The sequence below is a fragment of the Lepus europaeus genome, chromosome 7, assembly GCF_033115175.1.
Source record: "Lepus europaeus isolate LE1 chromosome 7, mLepTim1.pri, whole genome shotgun sequence".
In the NCBI taxonomy this organism is placed as follows: Eukaryota; Metazoa; Chordata; class Mammalia; order Lagomorpha; family Leporidae; genus Lepus; species Lepus europaeus.
Genome location: NC_084833.1, coordinates 57,453,733 through 57,468,802, shown reverse-complemented (window position 1 = coordinate 57,468,802; position 15,070 = coordinate 57,453,733). Strand labels below are relative to the sequence as shown.

Sequence of the window (15,070 nt, the reverse complement as noted above, 5' to 3'; positions counted from 1 at the left end):
TGTATCTGGCTTCTTCAGAAAAAAATAGAAGCAAAGAAATCTCTAGATCTGTGTATATGAATGGACTTAAAACAATTTATGGAAAATGTATAGTATAAAAAAATATGCATGGATTTCAGATTGTTTTTGCACAAAATAAATTATCTTTTAATTTCATTTCCATGAAGCTTCTAAAGTTTCCTTGTTTTTCAACCATAGAAAGTTTTCTTCTACTGAATATTCATGGGATACAGTTAAATTAAATCTCACCAAAATAACAAGTGTTCACTAAGAAAACAGTTTCCTTCTAAGCTCTCTCTTCAGAGCCCCTTTAATCTCATTATTCCTGAGACTGTAGATGAGGGGGTTCAACATGGGGATCACCACCATGTAGAATACGGACACTACCTTGTTCTGGTCAGTGGAGTAGCTGGACTTGGGCATCACATAAATGAATGTAATGGTCCCATAGAACAGAATGACTGCTGTAAGATGGGAGGTACAAGTGGAGAAGGCCTTATAGCGCCCCTCAGTGGAGTGCATCTTTAGGATGGTGATGAGAATGTAGATGTAGGAGACAGCTATGACAGACACTGTGACAGCAATGATGGAGCCAGCAGTAAACGATGGCACAACTGCAGGGACACTGACATCAGAACAGGAGAGTTCAACTAAAGGGGCAAAGTCACAGAAAAAATGGTTGACTCTGTTTGGTCCACAGAAGAGTAAAGAATAGAAGCATATGGTAAAAGAGCACGTGTTGAGGAACCCACCTATGTAAGCAAGTATGAGTAACCGGACACAGACTTGTGTGGACATTTTGTTTGTATAAAGCAGTGGGTTGCAGATTGCCACAAAGCGATCATATGCCATGGCAGCCAGAAGGAAGCACTCACTTGACCCAAAGAAAACAACTGAGCCAAGCTGGATGGCACATCCAAGGTAGGAGATTGTGTTTCTCTCCACCAGGAAGTTTACGAGCATGTTAGGTGTGACAGAAGATGAATAGCCTATGTCAGCAAAAGCTAAGTGGCTCAGAAAAAAGTACATGGGATGATGGAGCTGAGAAGAGATTCTGATAAGAACGATTGTGCTGAGATTGCCAGATATGGTCACCAGGTAGATGCATAGGAAGATCATGAAGAGGACGACTCGTAGCCTTGGATCATCTGTTAAGCCCAGCAGAATGAACTCTGACACTGCAGTGTGGTTCCAGTCTGCCAGAGAATCCATGAGACAACGGAGATGCTGACAAAGTGAACCTATGGTGAAAACAGTATATTAAAAATTTATTAACATTATATTGCCATTAATGTACACATGGAGATTATTAATAAATATGTCATTCAAGCAAAATTGGGACTAAGAATTGCTTTTTTATTCTACAATCCCAGAACCCATATTCTCATGTTTATGTGTAATATGTCTTTCTATACTTTAAAAGTAGTTTACAGCAGAAATAACAGAAATATATTGTTATTTAAGTATTTTAAAGTGTATCTTTAACTAAAGATTCATACATTTGAGATTTATGAAAATAAAAACAAAGAATAGTAACTCTAACAGAAAGGATTAAGCCGGCACCGTGGCTCAACAGGCTAATCCTCCACCTAGCAGCGCCGGCACACCGGGTTCTAGTCCCGGTCGGGGCGCCGGATTCTGTCCCGGTTGCCCCTCTTTCAGTGCAGGTCTCTGCTATGGCCCGGGAGTGCAGTGGAGGATGGCCCAAGTGCTTGGGCCCTGCACCCGCATGGGAGACCAGGAGAAGCACCTGGCTCCTGCCTTCAGATCAGCGCGGTGCGCCAGCCGCAGTGCGCCAGCCGTGGCGACCATTGGAGGGTGAACCAATGACAAAGGAAGACCTTTCTCTCTGTCTCTCTCACTGTCCACTCTGCCTGTCAAAAATAAAAAAATAAAATAAAATAAAAAATAAAAAGGATTAAAATGTTTAAATATAGGTGTGTTTAATAGAGACTAACATTTTTGAATGATTACTAAATTAGGGGCCCAAGATTAAAAAATATACAGATACAATTTTATTTTTGCTTCATCATTAAACTGATGATAAGGACTTGTGTCTCTCATTAGAATGCTTGGATTTAAGTCCCAACTACAGGTTCCTGCTAGTGCAGACCTTGAGGGGCAGCAGTAGTGGCTCAAGTTATTGGGTTCTTGTCACCATGGGGGAGACCTGGATTCAGTTCCCAGCTCCCAGCTTTGGCCTGACTCCATATGAGTCCAGTTCATTACAGCCATTTGGCAAGTGAACCAGCAAGTTGCATATGGGAACTCCCTATCTCTGTCTCTGTCTGCCTCTCTGTGTCTTGAATGGGAAAAAATTTATTTAGATAGGATGTTTCATTTTACTTTTCCTAAAATAACGTTATGTGCTTGTATTTTTTTATAGACAAGGAAACAGATTTTGAAAATCTTGAGTAACCTACCTAAGGTTACATGAGAAGTGATAGTATCAGAATAAGACCACAGGCAGGCTCAACTCATTCCATTTCTTCAGTAACTATGCTAATCATGAAATTAAGTAATAGCTACAGTGAAGCTGAATACCATTGTAAATAGGGAATAACAGATTTAGCCTTTCATTTTTCTGATAGGTGATACATAATAAGGTTCATATTTGGTTATGTAGTTTACATTGTATCAGTTAAACAAGTCCATTAACTTTAAAAAGAAAAATTCAGTTTTCTTAATACAACAAGGAAGATATAGAAAGGAAGTTAAATTTATAAATGTAGCTACTTGTTGTGAATTAGTTAAATAGTTTTAATATTTCATATGAAAATGTTTAAGTAGAAATATCAATGTAATCACAAGTAAAATGATTAATAGTTAGATCATAATTGAAGAATGTTTATTCAACTATGTCAAATGTTACAATGTTTTCTGAGTACAGTATTATAGAATGAAATCATATTATTTTAAAATAGTATATTCATAAAACTGAATAAAGCTTTATCCTAAAACATTAAGAAGTTTGTCCATATTCACCCAGCTAGTGACCAGGTTGATTTTCATACTCAAAGTTTTATTGCATTATTTTCTCATCTTTGTTCAAAAGATGTATGACGGTGATGCTAGAGCATTCAGGCCTATACATAAATTAGGTCTTCCACAAGCTATTTGCTAACAGTGTATAACAAAATTATTTCACATCTCATGAATATATTAGCATTACAGCTGAATGCTAACATAACATAGATAGTGTTAAAGACCATAGTTCTAGTCTTATGGATAAACAAATTGGAAATCTTGGTTAACTGAATTCTGTCTGTTCACAATAATTTTAGTGGTAGAAAATTCAGTTAATTCAGGTAAAGTCTTTTACTAGCCAGCTACCTGTTTATAAGTGCTGATTCTCAACACTTCAACACTTATGTGAATACAGATACAACTTTAAAGGAAAAGATATATTTAAAAGGTAAATGAAATTGACTTACAAAAGTCCAAATATTACCTCTTGATAGAAGAGTTTGCTGTCATCCTACAGAAATAAGTTCTAAGTCATTATTATAAAGCAGCTGTACAATCTTTCGTTATTTTTTTCACTTGGGGACAAATCTCTGAAGATCCTCAAACTCAAATGTGAATTCCAAAGCACTAGGGATCATTATCACATTCTCAGGTGCAATTTGAGCATCCTCAAGGGTCACATCAGTTCTCAAATGATGTTTTTATTTTATGTCATTGATATACTTTCATTTCATAATCATTAAGAATGTATCATAGGCCAGCGCCGTGGCTCAATAGGCTAATCCTCTGCCTGCGGCGCCAGCACACTGGGTTCTAGTCCTGGTCGGGGCACTGGATTCTGTTCTGGTTGCCCCTCTTCCAGTCCAGCTTTCTGCTGTGTCCCGGGAGTGCAGTGGAGCATGGCCCAAGTGCTTGGGCCCTGCACCTGCGTGGGAGACCAGGAGAAGCACCTGGCTCCTGACTTCGGATCAGCGCAGTGCACTGGCCACAGTGCGCCGGCTGCAGCGGCCGTTGGAGGGTGAACCAATGGTAAAGGAAGACCTTTCTCTCTGTCTCTCTCACTGTCCACTCTGCCTCTCAAAAAAAATTTTTTTTAAAAAGAATGTATTATAATAGATTTTCCCATAGCTAAATATTAGTCTTAAGTTTAATTTGATATTTTAGACTAAAGAATGCTAAACTATAAAGTAGAAACCTTAGCTTTAGTCATTCAGTATGTGTTCATTTTATAAGTATATTGTAGTGAAAATCTAAGATATTCCCTTAGATATCTTGGGGAATTGGGGGTGGGATGCCATGTTAAATTGAATTTGAAATTAACATAGTTGTTTAAGATATATGCATATTTTTACAGCAAAAGGTAAAATGCTTTCAAATTTGCATAGACAGGGACTTTTGTAGGAATGTGCTTTGCAATATTTATTCCAGGCATTTGTCACTCTGTGATATAAGAATTCAAATCATAGGTATAAATAAAGTGCAATAATAAGAGCAGGATTTGTTCAAAAAAGTGAGTATACATATAGGCATAAGTGTGGGCAACTTCACAATGATAAAAACTCCCCAGGGGAGGGCCAGAGAGCTGCCCACAAGGAGAGAGCATTAGAAAAGGCGAAAAGAGAAGGGCATTCCTCTGTCAGATGATCCCCTTTATGGGGTAGGGATAGTTCCCTAATTGAATATACAAATTGGGTGGGGTTTGGGTAGAGTTCATTGTACATGATGTTTTCTGGAAGAGATTCATGGCATCTCCACATGGAGCTCATTGTACACATGCTCATTGCATCCTCTCCTTCCTGGCCCTGGAGGAAACTCAGGAGCATCGTGGGAAAATGAGTATGCTGGACTGGCCTGCAAGGGTGCAGGACTGCAGAAAATTCCCGCTTGGTTTTCTCTTTGTAACTCCCTGCCTATTCTGGGTCGCATTTCACTGTGAAGTAAAAATAGGTTTGGTGTGATATTAATATCTCGGTTTTCAAGAGAAAATGATACTTAGGTATGTATATAATTTCTACATATGAAGTGAGTGTCACAAAATGTTAAAACTGTTAAATTTTTTATTTATTTATTTTTATTTTTCCCCCCCAAAGAAAGCTTTTATTTAAGGAATACAGATTTCATGTGTTTCATAAGTACAACTTTAGGAATATAGTGGTTCTTCCCACCATACCCACTCTCCCACTCATTCTCCTCTTCCCTCTTCCATTCCCAGGCCCATTCTCCACTAAGATCCATTTTCAATTAACTTTATACAGAGAAGACCAACTCTGCTAAGTAAAGAGTTCAACAATTTGCATTGTAAAAAAAATACAAAAACAAAACAAAACAAAAAGAAACTGTTCCTCAACAGAAGAGACAAGGGCTGTTCAAAGTCATTGAATCTTGAACTTAATTTCACATTTTTTTATAAACTTAATTAACTTTAATAAAGCACCAAAGAATGACAAGAATGATACATCTTTTGGGAGCACCTAAACATAGGTGGGTTTTTTTGTCTTTTATAATTTATTTTTTAAAGAATATAAATTTCATAAGCACAATTTTAGGAATATAGTTATTCTTCATCATATCAATCCTCCCACCCCTCCTCCTGCTCCCTCTCCCCTTCCCAGGCCCATTCTCTATTAAGATTCATTTTCAATTAACTTTGTACACAGAAGACTAACTCTATACTAAGTAAAGATTTCAATAATTTGCACAAACACACACACACAAACTATTTGAGAATTGGTTTTATAGTTAACTCTCGATAAAGCTCATTGAGGACAGAGGTCCTGCATAGGGAGTTAGTGCATAGTGACTCTTGTTAACTTAACAATTAACACTCTTATGTATGATGTCAGTGACAACTCAAGGCACTTGACATGAGCTGCCTAGGTTATGGAAGCATTTTAAGTCCACAAACTCCATCAGTATTTGTACAAGGCCATAAACAAAGTGGAAGCTCTCTCCTCTCTTTAGAGAAAAGTATATCCTTCTTTAATGGTCACTTCTTTCCACTGGGGTCTCACTCACAGGGATCCTTCATGTAGAGATTTTTTTTGCCCAATGTCTTGGCTTTCAATGCATGAAATGCTTTCACAGGCCTTTCAGCCAGGCCAGAAATCCTTAACGGCTGATTCTGAGGTCAGAGTGCTATTTAAAACAATTGTCATTCTATGAGTCTGCTGTGTGGACTGCTTCCTATGTTGGAGCATTCACTCCTTTCTTAATTTTATTTGTTATTATTAATAGACACTCTATCCTATCCATATTATCACTTTAATAGGAATGCATGCAGAAATATACAGCTTTACAGTTACAAACTTCATATACTTCATAATTACAACTTTAGAAACATGGTGCTTATTACTATTGTGCCCACCCTACCACCCATACTCCCAACCCCTCCTCCTCCTTTTATTCCTACTCTCATTTTTTACTGATATCTATTTTCAATTGACTTTATACATATATGGTCAACTCTATGTTATTAAAGAGTTCAACAAATAGTATAAGAAATACCTGTTCCTCAACAGTCAAGACAAGGGCTGTTCAGGTCATTGCTTCTCAAAGTCTCAATTTCACTTTCACAGATACCTTTAAGGTGCTCTGTTGGTTATCACAGGTCAGGGAAAATATGTGTCATTTGTCCCTATGGAACTGGCTTATTTCACTAAGTATGATGTTTTCCTGATTCATCGATTTTGTTGAAAATGACTGCATTTGGGCTGGTGCCATGGCTCATTTGGTTAATCCTCTGGCTGCAGTGCTGGCATCCCATATGGGTGCCAGGTTCTAGTCCTGGTTGGGGTGCTGGTTCTGTCCCAGTTGCTCCTCTTCCAGTCCAGCTCTCTGCTGTGGCCTGGGAATGCAGTGGAGGATGGCCCAAGTACTTGAGCCCCTGAACCCACATGGGAGACCAGGAAGAAGCACCTGGCTCCTGACTTCGGATTGGCGCAGTGCCTTACCCACTAAGCCACAGTGCCAGCCTCAAATATTCCTATTTTTTACTTTGGATTTCCTTTGTACTTTTATTGAGTGATTTTCTTCCTTTACCTTCGTTCATAGGGATGACCATGTTTCTGTGTGCAGCACATTCTTAAGCATCTTTTAGGAGGCTGGATGAAATTCTTTCAATTTCCGTTCATTATGGAAGGTCGTTATTTCACCTTCATTCATAAATGAGAGCTTCATGGGTTACAGTATTCTGGGTTGACATTATTTTTTTCTCTTAAGACTTGGAATATATCTCACCATTCTCTCCTAGCCTATGGGGTTTCTGATGAAAAGTCCACTGTGAGTCTAATTGGAGATCTTCTGAGAGTAACCTGGCATTTCTCTTATGCACATTTTAGAATCTTTTCTTTATGTTTTACTGTGGAGAGTTTGATTACAATGTGTCATAGTGGAGATCTTTTCTGGTCATGTCTGTTAGGAGTTCTATGTGCTTTTGATCCTACTGTTGATACTATACCCTTGGCTTTTCTGTAATTTCAGTTACATATATTTTGAACCATTTGCTATTGGTTTACAGGATTCCCTGCCTTGTTCTTTTTTGAAAATCTGTTTTCTTTCCACACATCATATTATATGATTTTTATTTTATGTTTTTATTTTTAATTGAGATAAAATTGTATAACAGACCTTCAAAAGGTTAATGAAAAATGAGTGTTATGAAAAAACTATTGATTTCAATGTTTTGCATTAGAAAATTTGTGCTACCTGGTTATAACATATTTAAACAGGATCTATTTGGAGGCACTAAAATGATATTAGTTCAAAAAGAGAAGTAAGAGAAAACATCAAATTTATGATAAAGCTTGAATTGAAGAATGGTGAAATCCTCGATACTTTATGAAAAGTTAATGGGAATAATGTGTCAAATAAGAAATTTATCAATGAATAATGTATTATAAAAAGGTAAAGATGATATTGAAGATGAAACCCCCAGCAACAGACCATCTACATTATTTGTGAGGATATATTTAGGCTTATTCATGCTTTAATTGAAGAGGACCAATGTTTATCAACAAACATGATAGTTCATAGCATGCCTATCATTTTTTTCAGCTTATATAATTTTAACTAAAAATTAAAGTTAAGAAAGCTTTCTGCTTAACAATGCAAAAATTGTTGCACACAGGTCAGATGTAGATAAGTGCAATTGAGATCTTGAAGTTTTGCTTTAGAGAATTCTAACAGGATATGAAACATGGCTTTACCATTATGATACTGAAGACAAAGCACAACCAAAGTAATGACTACCAAGACGTGTAAGTGCTGCAGTCAAAGCAAAAGTTAGACTGCTCAAGAATAAAGTTCAGATATTGATGGTGTGCCGCAATGGGTAAAACTGGCACTTGTGATGCCAGCATCTCATATGGGCACCGGTTAGTGTCCATCTCCAACACTTCTGATCCAGCTCCATGCTAATGGCCTGGGAAAAGTAATAGAATATGTCTCATGTACTTGGATCTCTGCCATCTATGTGGGAAACCTGGATGAAGCTCTGGGATCCTGGCTGTTGGCTTTGATCTGCCCTAACTCTGGCTGATACTGACTATCTGGTAAGTGAACCAGCAGATGGAAGATCCCTCTGTGTCTCTTTGACTTTCAAGTAAATTAATATTTTTTTAAAAGACAAAACAGTTTTTTGGGGGGTATGCACTAGGCATATTTCTCATTGACTTTCTGGATGGTCAAAAAACAACTTCCGCTTACTAAGAGAGAATTTTAAGAAACTTAGCTAAAGCTTTAGCAGAAAAATGCACAGAAAAGATTTACTAGAGAGTCATTCTCCACCAAAGCAGTATTTCTTCTCATTCCTTTTATCAGAGGAAATTTTGCCAGAGTTTCTATGGTAGGCAGCCACCTTACCATTTTAAATTTGACTCCTTCTGACTCTTATTTCCTAATCTTTAAAAACCTTTAAAGGGGGCTGGCACCGTGGCTCACTTGGTTTCCTCCACCTGTGGCACTGGCATACCATATGGGCACTGGTTCTAGTCCCAGCTGCTCCTCTTCCAGTCCAGCTCTCTGCTGTGGCCTTGGAAGGCAGTGGAAGATATCCCAGGTCCTTGGGCCCCTGCAGCCGCATGGGAGACCGGGAGGAAGCACCTGGCACCTGGCTTTGGATTGGCACAGTTCTGGCCATAACAACCATTTGTGGGGTGAACCAACAGAAGGAAGACCTTTCTGTCTCTCTCTCTTACTGTCTAACTCTACCTGTCAAATAAATTTTTTTTGCATTCCATTTTTTTAATATTTTTTTAACTTTTATTTAATGAATATAAATTTCCAAAGTACAGCTTATGGATTACAATGGCTTCCCCCCCCCATAACTTCCCTCCCACCCGCAACCCTCCCCTTTCCCGCTCCCTCTTCCCTTCCATTCACATCAAGATTCATTTTCAATTCTCTTTATACACAGAAGATCAGTTTAGTATATATTAAGTAAAGATTTCAACAGTTTGCCCCCTCATAGCAATACAAAGTGAAAAAATAGTTGGAGTACTAGTTATAGCATTAAATCACAATGTACAGCACATTAAAGACAGAGATCCTACATGATATTTTTTAAAAATTGATTTTCTATGCAATTTCCAATTTAACACCAGGTGTTTTTTTTTTTTCATTTTCAATTATCTTTACATACAGAAGATCGATTCAGTATATACTAAGTAAAGATTTCATCAGTTTGCACCCACACAGAAACACAAAGTGTAAAAATACTGTTTCAGTACTAGTTATAGCATCACTTCACATTGGACAACACATTAAGGACAGATCCCACATTAGACATAAGTACACAGTGACTCCTGTTGTTGATTTAACAATTTGACACTCTTGTTTATGGCGTCATTAATATCCCTAGGCTCTAGTCATGAGTTGTCAAGGCTATGGAAGCCTTTAGGGTTCGCTGACTTTAATCTTATTCCGATAGGGTCATAGTCAAAGTGGAAGTTCTCTCCTCCCTTCAGAGAAAGGTACCTCCTTCTTTGATGGCCCGTTCTTTCCACTGGGATCTCACTCACAGAGATCTTTCATTTAGGTCTTCTTTTTTTTTTTTTTTTCCAGAGTGTCTTGGCTTCCCATGCCTAAAATACTCTCATGGGCTCTTGAGGCCAGAGTGCTTTTTAGGACATCTGCCATTCTATGAGTCTGCTGTGTATCCTGCTTCCCATGTTGGATCGTTCTCTCCCTTTTTGATTCTATCAGTTAGTATTAGCAGACATTTGTCTTGTTTGTGTGATCCCTTTGACTCTTAGACCTATCAGAGCCATCAACTGTGAACTGAAATTGATCACTTGGACTAGTGAGATGGCATTGGTACATGCCACCTTGATGGGATTGTATTGGAATCCCCTGGCACATTTCTAACTCCACCATTTGGGGCAAGTCCGATTGAGCATGTCCCACATTGTACATCTCCTCCCTTTCTTTTTCCACTCTTAAATTTAACAGGGATCACTTTTCAGTTAAAATTTAAACACCTAAGAATAATTGTGTGTTAATTACAGAGTTCAACCACTAGTACTAGAACAACAACAACAAATACTAAAAAGGATAAAGTATTACATTGTACATCTAGAGTCAGGACAAGAGCTGATCAGGTCATTGTTTCTTATAGTGTCCATCTCATTTCAACAGGTTTTCCCTTTGGTGCTTTTAGTTGTCGCGGATCAGGGAAAACAAATGATATTTTTCTCTTTGGGACTGGCAACCATTTGGGGGGTGAACCAACAGAAGGAAGACCTTTCTGTCTCTCTCTCTCACTGCCTAACTCTACCTGTCAAATAAATTAAAAAAAAAAAAACCTTAAGGGATTCCATGTTTCCTCAGTTAACATAGTAAAAAAGACTGCGCTGACATTGTTAAATGCTTAGGACCCCGGTCTTTGGCAATAGAAAAAATAACTGACATTGCTTATAAATGTGTCTTGAAATTGATGAAACTTTCATTGGAAAAATAATTTATTTTTATCTTTTCATTCCATTTTTCAATGAATGTCTTTGAAATCCCCTCATGTTTTTAAAGATTTATTTTATTTTACTTGTAAAACAGAGTTATAAAGAGATAGTTAAAGAGAGATAGAGATAGAGATAGAGATAGAGATAGAGATAGAATCTTTCATATGTAGGTTCACTAATCAAATGGCCATGACAGAGAGACCTGGGCCAGTCTGAAGCCAGGGACAATAACTTTTTTTTAAAGTTATTTATTTTATTTGAAAGAGTTACACACAGAAAGAAGGAGAGAGAGGGAGAGGGAGAGGGAGAGGGAGAGGGAGAGGGAGAGGGAGAGGGAGAGGGAGAGAGAGAGAGAGAGAGAGAGAGAGAGAGAGAAAGAGAGAAAGTCTTCCATCCGCTGGTTCACTCCCCAAATGGCCACAATGGCTAGAGTTGCACCAATCCGAAGCCAGGAGCTTCTTCCAGGTCTCCCACGTGGGTACAGGGACCCAAGGAATTAGGCTATCTTCCACTACTTTCCCAGAAAGCTGGATCGGAAGAGGAGCAGCTGGGACTTAAACCAGTGCCTGTATGGGATGCAGGCTGGGGCTTTAACCCACTGCGCCACAGTGCCGGCCCCAGGAGCAATAACTGCATCCAGTCTTCCCACATGAGCAGCAGCCCAAGCATTTGGGCCATCTTCTGCTGCCCTCTGAAGCTTGTTAGCAGGTAGTTGGATTGCAAATGAAGTAGCTGGGACTTGAATCAGTGCTCATAAGGATGCTGATGTCTCAGGTCATGGATTAACCCACTGCAAAACACTGGCCCATCTCTTCATATTTATATGTACAACTTATATATTCAAGGTTCTATGCACTGTGGAACCATATATAGTTAATCAGCTTATACGTTACCTCACAGTTACCAATTTTGTGGTAAGAATGTATGACATGGCGGGTTGTGGCTCACAAGGCTAATCCTCTGCCTGCAGCACCAGCACCCCAGGTTCTAGTCCTGGTTGGGGCGCTGGATTCTGTCCCGGTTGCTCCTCTTCCAGTCCTGCTCTCTGCTGTGGCCCGGGAGTGCAGTGGAGGATGGCCCAAGTACTTGGGCCCTCACCCGCATGGGAGACCAGGAGGAAGCACATGGCTCCTGGCTGCAGATTGGCGCTGTGCGCCAGCTGTAGCAGCCATTTGGGGGGGTGAACCAATGGAGGGAAGAACTTTCTCTCTCTCTCTCTCTCTCTCTCTCTCTCTCACTGTCTAACTCTGCCTGTCAAAAAAAAAAAAAAAAGAATGTATGACATATATTAACCCTTGTCAGAAACATATTGCAAATATTCTCCCCCATTCTGTAGATTGTTTGTTGATTGCTTTCTTTGCAATGCAGAAGCCGTTTGATCTAGTCTCACCTATTTTTTGTAATTTGTATAAAGATTTATTTATATGAAAGGCAGAGTTCCAGAGAGAAGGAGAAAGAGAGAAAGAGAGATCTACCATGCACTGGTTGACTTCCCCAGATGGTTGTAGTGGCCATGGCTGGGCCAGGCTGAAGATAGAAGATTCATCCAGGTTCCCACACTGGGGACAGGGACCCAAGCACTTGGGCATCTTCTGCTACTTTTCTCAGGAGCATTAGGATCAGAAATGGAGCAGCTGGGACTCAAACCAGCACCTGTATGGTATTTTGGTATTGCAGATAGTAGCCTAACCTGCTGCACTACAACCCGGTTCCATCATCTATTTTTATTTCATTTGCCTGTGCTTTTGAGGTCCAAAATTTCATTACCTAGTCCAATGTCAGGAAGCTTTTCCATTGAGTTTTCTTCTGGAGGTCTTATATTAAGTGCTTAAAACATAAATTCTGACTTATTTTTTAAAAATATTTATTTTATTTATTTGAAAGAGTTACAGAGAGAGGTAGAGATGGAGAGAGAGAGGCCTTCCATCCTCTGGTTCACTCCCCAAATGGCCACAACAGCCAGAGCTGAGCCGGTCCAAAGCCAAGAACCAGGAGCTCCCTCTGGGTCTCCCACATGGGTGCAGAGGCCCAAGGATTTGGGTAATCATTCACTCTTTTCCCAGGCACATTAGCAGGAAGCTGGATCAGGAGTGGAGCAGCTGGGGCTCAAACCTGTGCCCATATATAATGCCTGTGTTGCAGGCCAATGCTTTTACCTGCTGTGCCACAGCGCCTATGCCTTGACATAATTGTTCAGTAGCATATGAGTTGAGGATTTGATTTCATTCTATGGACTTGCAGTTTTCCTAGCACTGATTATTAAAAGGATTCTTTACAAATTGTGTTTCACTTGACCATTGATGTACATTAATTAACTATCAATGGGTTTGTTTATGAACTTTCTATTCTGTTCTGTGAATAATATGTTGTTTTGGATAGTAAGACTTTGAAAAGTATTTTGAACCCTTATATTATCATGTCTTCACATTTGTTCTGTTTGCTCAACATTGCCTTGGCTCTTCAAAGTCTTTTCTGGTTCCTTAAAAGTTTTCCTAGTCATTTTTCTATTTCTATGCAGAATATTTTTATATTTTGATTGGAAATGCATGAATCTTTAGATTGGTGTGGGTATATGGACATTTAAAAAATACTAATTCTTCCAATCTGTGAACACAGGCTGTGTTCCCATTTATTTGTGTCTTGGCCTATTTCTTTCATTAATGTTTTACCATTAATATTGTAGATATCTTTTCCTTCTTTGGTTAAATTTTTTCCTCATATTTTATTTTTTACAGCTGTTGCAAAAAGGATCATTTATTTCTCTTTCAGCTAGTTTGATATTGGTATATAGTAATGCTACTCATTTTTGCATTTTTTGTATTCTGAAACTTGACTAGTTTATTTATTCTGGCAGTGTTTTGGTAGAATCTTTAGGAGGATTTCTCAATATAAGATCATTTCACAAACAGGGTTAATTTAATTTCTTGATTTCCAATTTGTTTTTTTTTCATTTATTAAACTTTTATTTAATGAATATAAATTTCCAAAGTACACCTTATGGGTTACAATGGCTTCCCCCCTCCCAAAACTTCCCTCCTACCCGCAACACTCCCCTTTCCCGCTCCCTCTCCCCTTCCATTCACATCAAGATTCATTTTCAATTCTCTTTATATACAGAAGATCAGTTTAGTATATATTAGGTAACGATATCAACAGTTTACCCCCATATAGCAACACAAAGTGAAAAAAATACTGTTGGAGTACTACTTATAGCATTAAATAACAGTGTACAGCACATTAAAGACAGAGATCCTACGTAATATTTTTTTTAAAAAAATTAATTAATTTTCTATGCCATTTCCAATTTAACACCAGGGTTTTTTTTTCATTTCCAATTATCTTTATATACAGAATATTGATTCAGTATATACTAAGTAAAGATTTCATCAGTTTGCACCCACACAGAAACACAAAGTGTAAAAATACTGTTTCAGTGCTAATTATAGCATCACTGCACATTAGACAACACATTAAGGACAGATCCCACATGGGATGAAAGTACACAGTGACTCCTGTTGCTGACTTAACAATTTGACACTTCTGTTCATGGCATCAGTAATCTCCCTAGGCTCTAGTCATGAGTTGCCAGAGCTATGGAAGCCTTTAGAGTTCGCTGACTTTGATCTTATTCCAATAGGGTCATAGTCAAAGTGGAAGTTCTCTCCTCCCTTCGGAGAAAGGTACCTCCTTCTTTGATGGCCCGTTCTTTCCACTGGGATCTCACTCACAGAGATCTTTCATTTAGGTCTTCTTTTTTTTTTTTTCTTTTCCATGGTATCTTGGCTTTCCATGCCTACAATGCTCTCATGGGCTCTTCAGCCAGATCCGAATGCCTTAAGGGCTGATTCTGAGGCCAGAGTGTTGTTTAGGACATCTGCCATTCTATGAGTCTGCTGTGTATCCCACTTCCCATGTTGGATCTTTCTCTCCCCTTTTGATTCTATCAGTTAGTATTAGCAGACACTTGTCTTGTTTGTGTGATCCCTTTGACTCTTAGACCTATCAGAGCCATCAACTGTGAACTGAAATTGATCACTTGGACTAGTTAGATGGCATTGGTGCATGCCACCTTGATGGGATTGTATTGGAATCCCCTGGCACATTTCTAACTCCACCATTTGGGGCAAGTCCGATTGAGCATGTCCCACATT

General features: G+C 38.7%; 1 protein-coding gene across 1 annotated transcript; it reads right to left on the bottom strand.

Moving 5' to 3' along the window:
• Positions 1 to 267: 267 nt before the first annotated feature.
• On the bottom strand, positions 268 to 5,727 carry LOC133764458 (olfactory receptor 5P6). Its single transcript, XM_062198134.1, has 2 exons — positions 5,712 to 5,727; positions 268 to 1,196 (listed from the first exon to the last, which is right to left on the bottom strand). Exons 1-2 carry the CDS (start codon positions 5,725 to 5,727, stop codon positions 268 to 270), a joined length of 945 nt encoding a protein of 314 aa, XP_062054118.1.
• Between the last annotated feature and the right edge of the window lie 9,343 nt (positions 5,728 to 15,070).